At 46.2% G+C, this 16,349-nt stretch overlaps 1 protein-coding gene across 1 annotated transcript; it reads left to right on the top strand.

Annotated features, from left to right (window-relative positions):
• Positions 1-2,851: 2,851 nt before the first annotated feature.
• Positions 2,852-16,128, top strand: STC2 (stanniocalcin 2). The gene is made up of 4 exons (XM_033139960.1): positions 2,852-3,399; positions 5,792-5,934; positions 9,420-9,631; positions 15,052-16,128. Exons 1-4 carry the CDS (start codon positions 3,243-3,245, stop codon positions 15,443-15,445), a joined length of 906 nt encoding a protein of 301 aa, XP_032995851.1. The 5' UTR covers positions 2,852-3,242; the 3' UTR covers positions 15,446-16,128.
• Positions 16,129-16,349: the final 221 nt, after the last annotated feature.

Raw genomic sequence — 16,349 nt, 5'->3', positions numbered from 1 at the left:
GGAGGGGAGCCCTGTTGTGCTAGCTGCTCTTCCTCCAGTGGGACCACTCAGTTGAATTTGGCCCTATAAGTTGTATCCTGAGCCTAGCGCTGGTCACTAAAAAATGCATTGCAGCACTTCTCCCGTCATTTCTGAAACCTTGCAGCCCTTCCAGGATCCTCAGGAGTGCTCCAAACTGCAACTGCAGTTGTAAGAGTGCCCCCAGCTGCCTCTCCCTCACTGTAGCAGCTCTTGCTTTGCCCCTTGCCTAACCTTTCCTAATAAGGGTCAAGGGAAGCTGGTGCCATTGGCGACCAACACGTCATGGTACCTGGAGTACCCTGAAGTATGAGAATATAGGTGGGTATATGTATGGGAGGTACATGTCTTCACCCCAAAGGAAAGCAATGCCCAACCTGGTGATGACAGAATAACATGATGTAAGGAGGGAGCTGCAGCCCAATATAAGAAAGGAGGTGATAAGGGAACACCTAACTACTTTAAATGAATCCAGATCTCCAGGGCTTGATGAGGTGCACCCAAGGGTACCAAAGGAACTTGCAGATGTGATCTCAGAGCCTCTGTCCATAATCTTTGAGAATTCTTGGAGAACAAGTGCAGGTGAGCAAATGTTGTCCCCATCTTCCAAAGGGGGAAAAAAGAAGAACCAGGTAATGACTGACCGATACCAGGAAAGGTCCTAGAACAGGTAATTCAATAGTGGGTCTGAGAGCACTTACAAAAGGACGCTGTCCTGCTGGATGACCTCGGGCCAGTTGCTATCTCTCAGCCTAACCTACCTCACAAGGTCGTTGCGAGGTTAAAACGGGGGCAGGGAGAGAAGTGTGTCTTGCCACCTTGAGCGCCTTGGAGAAAAGGTGGGGCAGCCTAAGTCTTGACAAATAAATAAAGATCCACATTTGGAGAATTCGTTCGCTGTAAGGTTCTTAATAAATAGCCTACATTCCCTACACCTCCTTCGTGAATGTCCCTGAATTCTCCCTTACCCTTCTTATTCCGGCTCCACCACAGTTTGGCCTCCAGAAACCTTAACAAAGACACTTCGACGACACACCACCCGATGCTTTGTACGGAAAGGCAGAGAGGTTTGTGGAAGAGGAGCTGAAAGGCGCGCGCCGGGGCTGGGAGGGGGGGGCGGTGTGTGCGCCAGAGCGGAGATGAGGGAAGGGTCCTCCATGGCTGTGTCGTGGAGTGTCACGTCTTCCTCCCAGGGGCTCCCCTCCACTTCAGGAGGTGAGAGTGGATTTTCTCAAGTGCATTTTGACAGCTGGGAGCAAGGGGATCGCAGAAGCAGCAGCAGCAGCAGCACCAACAGCTGGAGAAATTCCTCGCCGCGCCCCTCCTCCGGCAAGCCGGCTGTCCCTGGCGAAGAGAGTCCGTAGGGCTCGCCCGCCCGCCCGCCCGCCCCCTCGGCTGCTGCTGCCGCCGCCTGCATTACAACAGCCAGACAGGACCCGGGCACTCCGCGCCGCTCTCCTCCACTGGAAGGCCGGAGGGGAGAAGTTGCGGGAGGTTGGCGGCGTCTGCCTGATGAAACCTCTGAAAGCGATTGCTGCAGCGGGGCGTGGGGGGGGGGTGGAGGAAGGAAAGAAGAGGAGCCACCCCGATCCCTGGCACACACACCCCATCGTCACCTGCTGAAGGCTTCCATCGCTTTCCTTAAGGAAAGCAGCTGCTGCCGGAAGGCTTTAGGTGGGAATCCCGAACGCGCCACCGGGGAGGGCGGGCTGCCTTGCCCCAGAATCCGCGCCTTCTCAATGCAGTTGGGAAGGAATGCGGGAGGATCGGGCTGTGGATGAGGGCTGAGGCACAGCAACCAGATGATGCAACGACTGCGGTGGGGTTACACAAGAAAAGGATCGCCGCTTCTCCCCCATCCCCCCAAAATCTGGGCGAAAGGGGAGGCGTGCGCTAAGGTTGAGGATGGAGACGGTTCCATAGTGGGGGGGGGGCATAATAAAACCAAGCTTTCCATTTGAATCCCCCCACCTCCACTTGGCATTAGGGTCCAAATCTATGTATCAGGTGTTATTTTTTTTAATGGGGAAAGAGGGCAGTGCGGGTTCCCCACCCCACCATTATAAACTGTTCCCTCTGTGTGACATGTATGAAGAAAACGAGCCAAGATTAATAAAGTACTGCTCTAAAATGCAAATATTAACCGCAGAGTGCAACGGGGGTTCTTCGATCCAAAAGGCGAAAGTGTCCTTTTGTTCGGGTTCAGGTGCTACACCGGATATCAGATAAGCTCCCTGCCGCCGCCGCCGCCCCCCACCCGCTTCCGAAGGAACACGTGTAGATTGGCGACGCCCTGGGCTCCCCTGGCTGCAAAAGCACATGGCTCCGCCTAGGTCGCCTGCTCGAAATCCGATCTTCGCAGGCCACTCGCTGGCTTCGCTCGGTTGCCGCATGTGCCATACATACCGTAGACGCGCTTGCACGGTGCCAGGCAGGCAGAGAGCGAGTCTTGCTGGTGTGGTGCTTAGCAAAAGGTATCGCTAAATTCATCACGGAAACGACCTGGCCCGATTTCCAAACTACTCATGCAAAACGCCCCCCACCCCCTAGTTAGCAGCGCGAGTCTTGCAAGCACCCCCGTCCGCATCGCCTGCTGCAAGAGCTTCCCTTTTCCCGCCGCTGCTGCTTGCAAGCGACCGCCCTTGCAGAGCGACGCTTTTGTTTCTTAGCGTCGCCTTTTTTTTTCTTTAATCGACTTCCTAACGACCGAGCAAATAAGCGCTCCGCATTGGGAATGTGAGGACGCTGCAACGCGCAGCAAGGCGGGAGCGCGATCCGCTCGCTGGACCACGCTCGTCGCCGGTGCATGCTTTTGCAACCTGCTGCACTTTGCAGCTACTTTCCCGTCCCGAGATCTCCAGAGTTGCTCGCTGGAGTGTGTAAGTAGTTGAGCGCAGGCCACGCCCCCCGAGCGTGGTGTCAGAGTGAAAGAGAGGCTCTGGTTGGTCGGCTTGGCGGACAACATCTGCTCGACTCCTTCATTCAAGTGACACCGGAGCTTTGAGGGATATTTGAGGCACCATCCGTTCCCTTTCCTGGCCACTTCTCGCACTTGTACCAGCGCCGGTCGCACGCTCCGAGCGAGGCTTGGGAAAGATCCGGGATCTCTCGTCTTGATCACCCCACGCTGCGCGCACACTTTTTTTCTTGCAAAGAAGTGTGTGTGTGTGAGAGAGAGGGCGAGCTCTCCTCCGGTCAGTGCTGTTGGCGTAGACATCGGGGCCATGCATGCTGCAGAGTGGTTGGGGAAATTCGTGACCCTGGCTTTGGTCTTTGCAAGCTTGGATCCGGTGGTGGGCACGGAAGCCACCAACCCTCCGGATGGTGCCCAAGATAACAGAGCGCCTCAGCAAAAAGGGCGCCTGTCTTTGCAAAACACAGGTATGTTGGGCTTCCTTTCCAATATCATCAAACCGTATCGGCATGTGAGTCTAAACTCGGAAGGGGAGCAAACCGGCATTTTAAGTTCGGGGAATTGGCTCTCTGGGTTTTGCGTTCCTGTGCAGCGTGGAAGGCTCAAAAGAGTCGCGGCGATGAGCATCGCAGGGAGGGAACAGAAATCGGTTTTTTAGAAAATAAAAATGCTTTCTGTAGTTTGGAAGCGCACGTGCTTGTTCCCCCTGTTGGAACTGCAGACCGCCGAGCTGTGCTGCCATCTAAGTAAGGCAAAAGGAGCTCATCGCAGACAGAAGACGGGGAGGACCAGAGAGTGAAAGTTAGACCAGGTAATAATTATAAGCCGAGGAGAATACGTGCTTGCTCGCTCTCTCGCTCTCGCTTGCTCACTTTTTTTTTTTCTTTTGCTATAAAAAGATTTTAATGACTAGTCCTTTGCGTGTCTTTGCACGTTCCATACTGGTCAGCTCTCTCCCATCCTTTAATTTTCAGCAAGATTCCGGAGGCAAAAGTCTTAAAGGGGAGGCGGGTAGGAAGCACAGTAGGGGGAAAAAGCATTGCTGGTACAAAGGATGCTTCCTGAGCGCAGGTTTAGGAGCCGACTGAAAAAGAAAAAGAGCACTTGGAACGTGCAGACCTAAGTAGAACTGCTGAGTCTTTCTCTCTATTTTTTTTCCCTGCCAGGAGAGGCGTGCAGTGATGCAATTCACCACAGGGGGTTTCCTCTCCTTTTCCGTCTTCCCTCTTTTGTGGGGGGGGGGGGCGTGCGCGTGATCTTTTTAATGCCTACTGGTCGCATAAGTCAGAATGCAGTGCAGTTTCCTTGGAGGAAACCTGCCAGACATGAATTGAAAGAAACAGAGGAAAGCAGCACACACACCCTCCAGTTCTCCCCAGGTTTAACTGTAGTGGAGCTGGCTGCTGCAAAGCTTTGATTAAAACACACACATGCAGGAATGCCCAAGTGCCACATGTGAATCATAGTTCTGTGCAAATCTCTGCACACTGACTGAGGCCAGGACGTGTGATTGGAACCGCATTTGCATCCTACCCAACACAAGCACTACAGCTGGCCTCCTGGAACACCTACACCTACACACACAGACACACACACACACCCAAGCTGCATACTTGCACAATGTTGGACAAAGAGCCGCTTTTTCCCATCTGCTATGCACAGCTTCTCCTGTGTCTATAGAATTCAATACAGTGAGGCTTCATTGAGAAGGAAATACAGGAGATGTGGCTGCAAAATCCTGCTCTGGGTCTTCTGGCCCTTTGTCCAATCAGTATTTTTTTAAAAAGGAGGAATTCCTACCTGCTTGTTATTTATTTTGCTTAACTAGGATCCCTCTCTCTTAGCTTGGCTTCTGTGTGCCCTTTTAAGGAACACCCATTTTCTTTCATGTATGTATTTTATATTGTTTATAAACTGCTTCATCATTGGAGAAAACCTGGAAGCGGTGTATTCAATATAAAACGAAAATCAAAGGATCCGTGCCTTGAGCTGCCAGGGCAGACGAGAAAGGCTGGAAATAGCTTGCAGAGAGTGATACCGGTACATAAATGTGTACTAGGGCAATGGCTATCTATATGGCACTCAAAACATTTCCCTTTTACTTAAAATGTCACAGTGCTATTGGACTTGATTTTTTTTAGACTTCTCAGCATCTGAGTACACACACACATTAACACACTATCAGTATTTGAAGTTCATGGAATCATGGAAGGAATCATGGAAGGAAAAGCTGGCTGGTTTTACTGTTGCATGCATGAGTGTGTACATTGTCCTATGGTAGCTGAATTGGGTTTCAGTGGAACATATACTTGCCCCATGTAACACAGTAGCACAGTATTTACTTCCAAGTAAACGTGTGCACAACTGAATTGCAAATGTGTGGTGAATATTGGGGTGTGGTAAATGGCAATGCAGCAAAAGCTTGTAGCAAAAAGACTTTCTTCCTGTAGCTATATTAGGAGTTTTGTAATTGACTTCAGTAATCTGGGGAAGATGGGCCAAACCATAAAACAATAATCAAGGCACTTGTTCAGAAATCTTGACAATTCACTTTCTCAATATCTTCAGGTGCAAGAATCTTGGAACCTTGTTGTGACTATTGCTTTAAGAGCTCTGTGGATCAGATTTGCCACATGAGACAATAGCTCTGAGGAATGGGAACACCAAACACTGACTTTGCATTTCTGTAACTAAATGCTTGTCTCTTAATTTCTGTGCAAGGCAAGGACAGTTAATGTGTGTCTCATGCACTTTCTCTCCTTTTTCTTGAAATGATGATGCTGTTAGCAAAACAAAACCTCCACCTTCTAGTATATTTTCCAGTTTTAAACATGTATTGTGATGGATGTTCATTTTCAGCTGAAATCCAGCACTGTCTGGTCAATGCTGGTGATGTGGGGTGCAGTGTATTTGAGTGCTTTGAAAACAACTCCTGTGAGATCCGAGGCTTACATGAGATCTGCATGACGTTCCTCCACAATGCTGGAAAATTTGATGCCCAGGTAAGCATAACTGGACCTAAAAGTACAAGGAAATGTACCAACAAATCAGCCTAGAAGATGCAAATGCTGCAGGAATAAACAGTGCAGAGTTTTGTTAGATTTTGTTTTGTTCTGTTTTCTCGTCACATTTTCTCCTTTCAGCAAAAATGAACAAGACTGAAACACCTTTGGAATAGGGGGTGTTCATAACACAGAAGGTTCGTTCATAAAGTCTCTTATTAAACTTACATCTTGCCTTCACACACACACACACACACACACACACACACGTCACCCCTTAGTAGCTCAATATATGTACTGCATGTCCACTTCAAGTCCCACCAGCTGAAGAAAAACACCATATGGAGATTCCACAGCATGCTAGGTGAAACAGTATGAGGGCACTTGTTTGAAAAGACAGCTTGTATTACAGACTGTGCAGTGGCTCAGAAGTAATCTTTGTTTAATGCAATGGGTGTGTATTCCCAAACCCACTTGCTTAGGAGTAGACCTCATTGAACTCGGTGGCACTCAGACGTTAACTTGCACTGTAATGTTCTTGACTTGAGGTTCTAGGACCTAGCATCCTTCAACATATCTCCATTACCAATTGCTTGCTGAGCCCAGGAGCCAAAGACTGCACTGATACGCCCATATAGAATAGCATTTCCTATTGCCAAAAAGATAAGCCAGTTTTTTAAAGCGGTTGTCCCTCAAATAGTGGAGATTGTTATGACACAGCGTCTAAATATCCTTCTAGATTCATGCATGGCTCTTCCTTACACACAGGACTTATTTTAATCGCAACCTGGATCTCACAATTCTAAGTATGGCTAGTGAACAGCCCTAGTTCAAAACACTTTGGCACTTGAGGCAAGCAGAACCTCCTGCAGAGTCACTAATTAAATAACTCCATTTGTCATCCTTTTAGTGCCTGGGTTCCCAACATGGCAACCATGGGCACCTTGTTTTTTAAACTGAGTGAGGAGTTGGCTTGTTACATTGCCTTTTTTCCTGGGGGTGCCTGCTTTTTTGTCTTACGGTTTGTTCGTTTGGGGGTGTCTGCAGCTGCTTTGCCTGGGTTTGGGACCTTTTTCTCTCCAAACCATTTGTACATCGTTGAAGCATCCTGTTATTATGTCTTGTACAGCTGCTCTCCAATTTCAGTGAAAGAGGGAAGGAGCACATTACGATGGGTCAGTGGCATTTGGCTTGACTAGGCAGTTTACAGAACACACACACATATTTATGTGTAAAGATTTCAACCCCTAGCTAGCGGCTCTTAGCGTGGGTAGGGAGGAGAGCTGTCTTGCAGACAAAGGTGTTCTGTGCAGCTAAGCTACAAGGCTACTCCTCACTTTGGACTTGAAAACGAATCTTTCTAGAAATGTTTAAGTTGCTTCTTCAGACATGTAAGGATGTCTGCTTCCTTTCAGATGAATAGGAATCTATCACCCATTCCCTAATATTGAGACACCTTTGAAAAACCTTTCCCTTGTTGTTGTTTTAAGAACGGAAAATGAAATGCTCATTTTATATTACAATACTTGACACATTTTGTACAACAGGATTCCCATTATGGTCCATAGCCATAATTCTCCACATTCTCTAGCCCCCTTGATGCCCATGCAAGTTGAATTAGATTATGTTGAATTGCTTCAAGTGTTGAAACTTCTTCTAGGTATAGCTTTAGCAATTACAAAATGAAAATAATATACAGAATATTGGTGCACAACTCAGCAAAGAGCACCCCCCCCTCTTCAAATGCCCTCTCATCGTGGTTTTTTTTGGGGGGGGGGGTTGTTCTGTGATGAAGAAAATGCCAAACCAAAGGAACATGCGTTCTCACACTCAACTGCTATGATTGGTACTGTAAAGTTTGAGTCAAAATTTTTAAAAGAGTGTTTGCCCTGTGGTGCACAGAACGTGAAATGCTCATCAGCTCGGATGACCTGAAACGTTAAGGCAGGGGTCAGCAACCTTTTTCAGCCATGGGCCGGTCCACCGTCCCTCAGATCATGTGGTGGGCTGGACTATATTTTAGGGGGGAAATAAACGAATTCCTATGCCCCACAAATAACCCAGAGATGCATTTTAAATAAAGGGACACATTCTACTCATGTAAAAAGACGCTGATTCCAGGACTATCCGCGGGCTGCATTTAGAAGGCGATTGGGCTACATCCGGCCCACGGGCCTTAGGTTGCCTACCCCTGCGTTAAGGAATGGGAAGAATGTAGGAGGATTGCCAGCTGCCTGTCATCCACCAAGGAGAAGAATTGCTGACCAATTATCCAAAGAATTGTAACACCATTGAAGCATGACTGGGCTTCAAACCTAATGGCAGAAAAAGAGGGCAGAATAAGGATAAGGGATCATATAGTATGCGGTGTGCATATCTAAGGCATTTTTTATCTTCAGAATCTAACCCTTCTTACTAGGCCTTTTTGGAAGTTTCAGAGTAGAAGGTGTGCCCTCCAACATCTACTAATGTCATAATGCTATTGTGACACGCTGAATGCTGCATTTTTTCACTCTAACAGAAGGTCTCTTGACTGACACGGATAGGCAGGATGAAGGACAAAGGGCCTTTTGTTAAAGTATATAATAGATAATGACAGGTTGTGGCTGCAGTCCTACAGATACTTAACTGAATAAATCCCACTGGTTTCAAGGGACTTATTTCTGAGTAGACATGCATAGGTGGCACTGTAAGGCCGCAGTTCTTTTGTATACCTACTTGAGAGTAAGCACTACTGAAGTCAAGTAAACACACAGGACTATGCTGGAGAAGCTGTGACTCTGAAGACTAAAACGACACGTTGACCTTTGCTGTGGGGAGGGGCAAAGGGTTGTGTAGGGTGTTGCATTTCCATGCCCTTGTAACTAGAAAACACTGCTTAGCCACACTTGGCCTTTTCTAACTATTGCCACTGAGAGCCAGTGTGGTGTAGTGGTTAAGAGCGGTAGACTCGTAATCTGGGGAACCGGGTTCACGTCTCCCTTCCTCCACATGCAGCTGCTGGGTGACCTTGGGCTAGTCACACTTCTTTGAAGTCTCTGGGCCCCACTCACCTCACAGAGTGTTTGTTGTGGGGGAGGAAGGGAAAGGAGAATGTTAGCCGCTTTGAGACTCCTTCGGGTAGTGATAAAGCAGGATATCAAATCCAAACTCTTTCTTTCTCTTTCACATACGTTTAGTGCCATCTCACAGGCACCGATTTATAAATAATAAACTAAATATGCTCAGGTTATGGGATTCTTCCCCCATAACAACCTTCTGCACTAGGGTACTGTGATCTCAGAACATTCATAGGCCTATTTATAAAAATGTAACACAACTTTTTATAGGAAAGGCCTTATATCATTAGGGGGGTTTTTGTATGTGATTAATGATCTGTGATGTGTAACTCTCTGATGGCTTCCCAGAAAAGAGGTGGCAACTCAGCTGTAGGTCGTGCTTCATGGAGATGAAGACTTGGTGTGCTTTTTTTTGTCTTTCTTCAGGGAAAATCCTTCATTAAAGATGCTCTGCGGTGCAAGGCTCACGCCTTACGGCACAAGTTCAGCTGCATCAGCCGCAAGTGCCCTGCCATCAAGGAGATGGTGTTCCAGCTGCAGCGAGAATGCTACCAGAAGCACGACCTCTGCTCGGCAGCCAAGGAGAACGTCCAGGTCATTGTGGAGATGATTCACTTCAAAGACCTGCTGCAGCATGAGTAAGTCAGAGCTTGGATACTCCAGTGGGAGGTGACAGGGGAGCCTGCTCTGTGTTATCCCCAGTTGTTCCAGGGACGCTCCAGTCGTGATAATCCTGCTGTTGTGCGTCCTCACAGAATTGCACATACCCTAATTTTACTGATCTGGAAGTGTATGGACAGCCAGCAGGAAAAGAAATGTCGCAGGGGCCATTTCCAAACCACTGGTAGGCTTTGATGATGCAACTGAGCCTTGAGAGGGAGGGCAAAGAACAGGTACATTAGGATAGCACACTACAGGTACATTAGGATAGCACACTTAATTCCTCCACTGTTTCAAGGCACAGGCTGCTCTTTAAAGCTCTGTGTCTGAGCTTTTTTTTTTGTTTTTTTTGCTTCAGAGTTTTCCCCGTAAAAACCCATTCTTTAAAGCTCAATCGCAGCAAACAGCAATCCATGGGAAACCCAAATGGACGTTTACTCCAACTGAATGCTAAAGAGCAGGTTTTTGCTAGGGGGAAGCCTGGAGCAGAAACAAAACAGCGCTCAGTCATGAAGCATTAAAGGTTAGTATGGATAAGCCCGTAATCAACAGAAAGAAAGCAATGGCATTGCAAAAGGATTTCCCACTGTCTTGCTAGGCTGCCACTCCCAGATTTATCCCTTGTATCTCCTTGGATGTACTTGGGGACTGATTTATACATTGCATTTGAACTAGGTACACTAAATTTAGCGTGTTCTGGGTTTTTTTTCTTCAGCTGTCCTCCTGATATTTTGGACAACAACTGTCATCAGCTCCAGCTGGCACAGCCAATGGTTGGGGATGATGGAAGTTTTCCCAAGCATCTGGAGGGGTTGGGTGCGGCTGTTCTGTTGTAATATATGGGCTCTGGTTCCTTAACCGTCTACAGAATGTCTGTGTGACCTCAGATGTATTTATTATTTAATAAAATGTATACACCACCTGATTTGGGGGGGGGGGGGAATCAAAGCAGTTTACAAAGGGAAGCTTCTTCAGTCTGTTCAGTTGCTCTTAGGGGTTTTCCCTTATGTGCCCAAGATCAAAAACATACCTTTTGAGAACTATCCCAAAAGACATCCTGTGAATGCTCCTGTGGCAGATTTTATTCTGGGGTATAGCATCTGTGGGGTAATTGTTTGTTTGTCTGTTTTTGTAAACATGGCTCTGTTTACCGGTACTCTGAATCTCTCTATCGTATTTCCAAACACCTCCTTCACACAGATATAAAGGTGTGCAAAGATGGCAGATGGTCCAGTAACCTCACATGTACTTTGTGGACCACTGCCTGGAAAACCAGTTTGGAACAAGGAAGGAATGTGTGGATATTATTAATGGCATGCTCAGTCTTTTCAATTGAAATTAAGGCTTGTATCGTCAAAAAAATCATATACGTTGCTTCTTAAATTAAAAGATGAAAGGGAGTGGTGGTGCTGGCATGCAAAAAGAACCCTAATTAAATTTGTCCCAATACTTCTTGTTGGTGTATTGTAACATAACTGGTTTATATATTATAAGGGAAAATGTCAGGCTTCACAAACACACAAATCCTCAGAGCATACTCTAACATTACACATGCAGAAATCCTAGTGAGGCCAATTTTTGGTGAATGGTTGGCAAAGACCACGCTGTTAATATCTAACCTGCCAAAATATAGGTACAAACGCTCCACTTACTTCTCGTTTTTCTTAAAAGCTCATTTCCCCCGCTTCAAGAATGGCAACAAAGGGACTCTTAAAAACTGTCTTGGGTTGGATGTATCAGTTCTAGTTCAACTTCTTATTCAGATCAGGATATGCTTTTAAAAAGAATGCAGCTTTGACAGCTGTTTGTCTCTAAAATGTGGAAGCATTTGTTATTCAGTGTAATGATCAACAGTTACTGTTTATAGCAATTCACTATGAAAGAACAGCTCTCCCCAAAATCCTGCTTTTAATCCATCTGGGATTCTGTACAGGATTGAGACCTTTGTTAGTGTTCAGGAATGGAGCTGTTGTGGAAGCAGTATAGTCCAGTGAAAATAAACTCGAACTTTTAGAAGTAAAGAGAAAAGAAATGATTGTTTTTCAAACTATATTCTTTCTTCTTTTAAGAAAACCACCAGCCTAGCATAAGACACAATATACTGAACATTGTGACGTACAGCTTGATGCAAAATGGGGGCCTTTTTCTCCCCAATTGTTATTGGAAATGGCTGAAAAGTATCAACTCCCTTAATATCTTCACTCCCATGGAATCAAATGCCAACCTCCTTGATTATTTTATTTTTGTGAATAAAAATTTAAAATGTTGGATAGTCAAACATTTCATAGGTTCCTTTGTGTCAGTTGTCAGCACCACAATCATGAGAAACACCTTTGATATTTCTAAACTAATCTTGTAAATTTTCTTTGCTATATAATCATTAGCACACCTTGGTGTTAACAGTCACAATACTGTGGTCTACAGCCAGGTTGTTTGGGCGCCAGATAAGATCACGCATGACACCCCATGTCAGTAATAGCCAAAGGTGGTACAAATGGATAAGGAACTGGGTGGCTGCACCCTGTGGTAAGGTTGGTAAGGTTCCATGCCACCCTTCTTCCCAAAGGTGGCCAGGGCTGCGGTACTTACTCCATGTGAGTACACTGGTGCCCCGCTAGACGAATGCCTCGCTAGACGAAAAACTCACTAGACGAACGGCATTCGTCTAGCGGAAGGCTGCCCCGCAAGACGAAAAAGTCAGTGGGGCTGCTTCGCAAGACGAAAAATTTTCGTCTTTTTTTTTCGTTTAGCGGAGCGCGGCTGTCATTGCCACTTCGCTAGACGAAAAAACCGCTAGACGAAAAAATTCGTAGAACGAATTATTTTCGTCTAGCGGGGCACCACTGTATATGATTGCAGCCTAAATGGTTGTTAAGGATGAGGGCTGGGAGCTTTTTTAATACATGAGTTCTCAAAGAAAGCTCAGAATCCAAATTAAATTGTACATTCTGAAATAATAATATAGATATTTGAGTATGAAGAGAGGTAGCTAATCAGTGAAAACAAGAACAACGTGACTGGTTGCCACAACTTAAAAAAGAAAATTCCTTGTGATCCTCAAATTGAATATTATGGCTTGTCTGTATGACAGATGTGGAATGCAACTAAGCTCATTAGAAACTAAAAGTCTTCAGTATGATATTATGTTACAGCAGTTTAAAAAAATACTGTTGACAAAAATGCCAGTGGTGTTTAGATGATCAAGTAATACGGTATATCCATTTTTTGTGGTGGTTATAATACTATTGGAGACAAGGGAGCAACCACAAACCTACAAACAGTTTCTCATAACACAAATGGTAAAGGAAAAGCACTATTTGTTTGCCAACTGGGTTTAATACCAGCTGTCATACTTGAAAATAACAGCTAGGGAAAAACACTCTTAACTTCTCTGCCCCTGAAGGTATTTTGTCAAGACTATAGGCTCGCCTCTCAGATCTGATCTAAGCATATCCATAGGAAACATCTGCTGTGGTATCTAGCAACTTAACAGTCATTAGCTTTAATAGTCAAAGCACTATGTTCCACATTGAATTACAGTGGACGCTTGGGTTGCGAATGCGATCCGTGCAGGAGGCGCATTCGCAACCCGTGCCACTGCGTCTGCACACACGCGTGATGCAATTTGGCGCTTCTGCGCATGCACAAGCACCAAAACCCGGAAGTAACACGTTCCGGTACTTCCAGGTTCGGCACGGAGTGCAACCGGAAAAAACATAACCCGCAGCATGCGCAACCCGAGGTATGACTATTCCACTCCATAATGCATAGTACAGTTTATCCCAGCTTTAACCACTCCTCTGATTGCCATTGGCAACTAAGAATTTTACCCAGACTAGTGAGGAGGCTGACTAAGAAGAGATTTAGTGTTCTGTCCATCCTCCAGTGGTCTCTCATGAGTAAAATGTAGGTGTGTTGATTGAAAGGGGGAGACAGTAGTCATGTTCATTAATTTCAATGGGATAAACATTTCCCACAATCCCTTATTCTGATATTGCAGTGGGTATTTCCCTCTTCTACCAGAATCAGCCAATTATGTAGAATGGGGGCAGGCTGTGTTCCATCATTGTAATGACCCAGAGGAGATGGTGGGTATTGCCTCTCATCAATCTGTTTGAAGGAGTCTGAACCAGGCACCAGCCATTGTGTGGAAGAAGTCACTTCACAAGTACAGTAGTCTCCAACTTCTCAGAGATGAAATAATGTGTAACAAGACACTGCAGCTGCCTGGCAACAATACGATAAACGGATATGGTTCTCCTAACACAGGAGCCCTTTCTGAAGCCACGTGTGCTTGCCCCACCATTACACCTGACACAAGCCCACCACTGTCTCAAGGGAAGGTCTGGATGCATGAAGCCTGTTGAATTTGTACCTCTATGGATTCCAGTTCATGGTGGCTGCCTACTCATATTTAGGCAGACTTAAAGCCACACATTCACACTTAACACCATCCCCCAACACATCGATGGTATTGGGACAGGGGCTGGCACAGGGTGAGCATCTCTCCCCACTCTGTCTCTCCATGTGATCTCAATTTCAGGGAGAAGCATCTGAAGAGAGCTAATATGGCTCCAATAACTGGTACAATTCTCATAATATTGGGGGGACTGGTTCCTGTAACATTTCCAACAACCAGAACCCACCCAAATTCCACTGGGCGCACTGCTCTGGCAATAGAAGGTTTCTCTCCAGGAAGGCTTGCCTAATATTTTCCAAACCACTACCTTATCACCTCTGCGCCAAGGTGAACACCTTTTGATCTGCCCAAGTCTTTTTCTTTGTGTTTTACACTGAGGGTTTGTTGTTGCTATAGTTTTGTTTGTTTTAAACCTGACTTCTATTGTTAATGTTGTTTTAAAAAACTTTTTGGAAACTTCTGAAAGTCCTGGGAATGAACAACAGGGTTGTAAAGGTAAAGGGACCCCTGACTGTTAAGTCCAGTTGCGACGACGCTGGGGTTGCAGCGCTCATCTTGCTTTACTGGCCGAGGGAGCCGGTGTTTGTCCGCAGACAGCTTCTGGGTCATGTGGCCAGCATGACTAAGCCGCTTCTGGCAAACCAGAGCAGCGCAGGGAAACGCCGTTTACCTTCCCACCGGAGCAATACCCATGTATCTACTTGTACTTTGACGTGCTTTCGAACTGCTAGGTTGACAGGAGCAGGGACCGAGCAACGGGACCTCACCCCGTCGTGGGGATTCGAACCTCCGGCCTTCTGATCGGAAAGCCCTAGGCTCTGTGGTTTAGACCACAGCGTCACCCGCAATTCAGTGAGTGAATGTGTGGGGCTGCTGAGCTGCCTTTGTTTTTGGGGTCAGGCCTGAGGTATATCAAACTACTCAAGCTGCCATTTCACCGTAACCTTCCATTCTTCTGATTTATTTTTTCTCTCCTAGGCCGTATGTCGATTTAGTGAACACCTTGCTCACTTGTGGAGAGGAGGTTAGAGAGGCCATCACTCGGAGTGTCCAGGCCCAGTGTGAACAGAGCTGGGGCAGCCTGTGTTCTATCCTGAGTTTCTGCACCTCCGTCCCACATGGAGATTTCACCCTTGAACCTGAGAAGAAGCCAAATGAAGTCCCCAGATCCTCTATTAGTCAAGGGGACATTATAGTCCACCCTGAACCTGACGCCAGAGAGAGCTCCCGAAACACCAGAGGGGAGAGAGGTAGCAGGCTTCCTGGGAATGCCCAAACCCGCACTAAAGCTGGGAGCCACAATCCCAAAGCAGCTCACGGGATTGTCGAACAGGCAGAGGAACTGTCTGACTTCTCTGACATCCGGAGGTGAAAGGAGGATGTAGCTCTTCTTTCCCCCTGCACCAGAACCTTCCTCCATTGAGTTCATCTTCTTATCTAGGGGCATTCCAAAATATGTACAATATAGAGGGGTGGTGTCAGGCATAGGGCATTGTGGGATATGTGGCAGTGACAGTGTATGTATTATAAGTAACAGAGGACAAGCAACAGCTATTGGTTATTGATTGTATCCAGCAAATTTGATGTGTAGGTGCAACAAAATGTATTCATGTAAATCTTTTCATCTCTTAAAGAGGGGAAACGGGAGATTAGATGCAGGTTTGGGGTGGTGGTTAGGGGATTTGCCCACATTTTAATTGGTGAACATGTAGACCAGGTTCAACATTGAGACTCGAGGCAGAAAATAATCTAGTCTCCACTCTGTTAGAGGCAATGAGGTGCTCCAGATCAGCTGTTGAGAAACTCAAATACAGAGCTCTGCATAGGGGACCTTGGAAATGCAAACTAAATTGTCTGTCTGAGCCATTGATCCTGTCTAAGTGACACCACCTGCCTTAAGTGTCCCTTGCATTGGTTTGGGTGGCTCTTAGCTGACCTCTTCTGCTTTTTGTTCCAGTTTCCTTAGGAAATTGGCTGATGAGGGAATCAGTTTCTGGACAAGGACATTTTCAACCAACCCAAAATCATGCCAATTTCTTTTTTCTTTCCCCCTCCTCCAAAAAAAAAAAACATCATAAAAGAATACACCTAGTTTGTGACTGAAGTGGGTTTCACAAAAACCAGTAACTCGCATCTTAATATTATTTTACTTGCATGAGCCCGGCTGAGGGAAAATAAATAAAGAAATTGAGAGCAGGGAAAACCCGTTCTCTATTTATTTATTTATTTATTTACGCACAAACACACTGAGCAAAGCTGCGATCACAGACTTACCT

This window comes from Lacerta agilis, chromosome 2 (genome assembly GCF_009819535.1).
Source record: "Lacerta agilis isolate rLacAgi1 chromosome 2, rLacAgi1.pri, whole genome shotgun sequence".
Lineage (NCBI taxonomy): Eukaryota > Metazoa > Chordata > Lepidosauria > Squamata > Lacertidae > Lacerta > Lacerta agilis.
The sequence above is the reverse complement of the archived record's forward strand: the minus strand, read 5'-3'. Positions and strand labels throughout refer to the sequence as shown.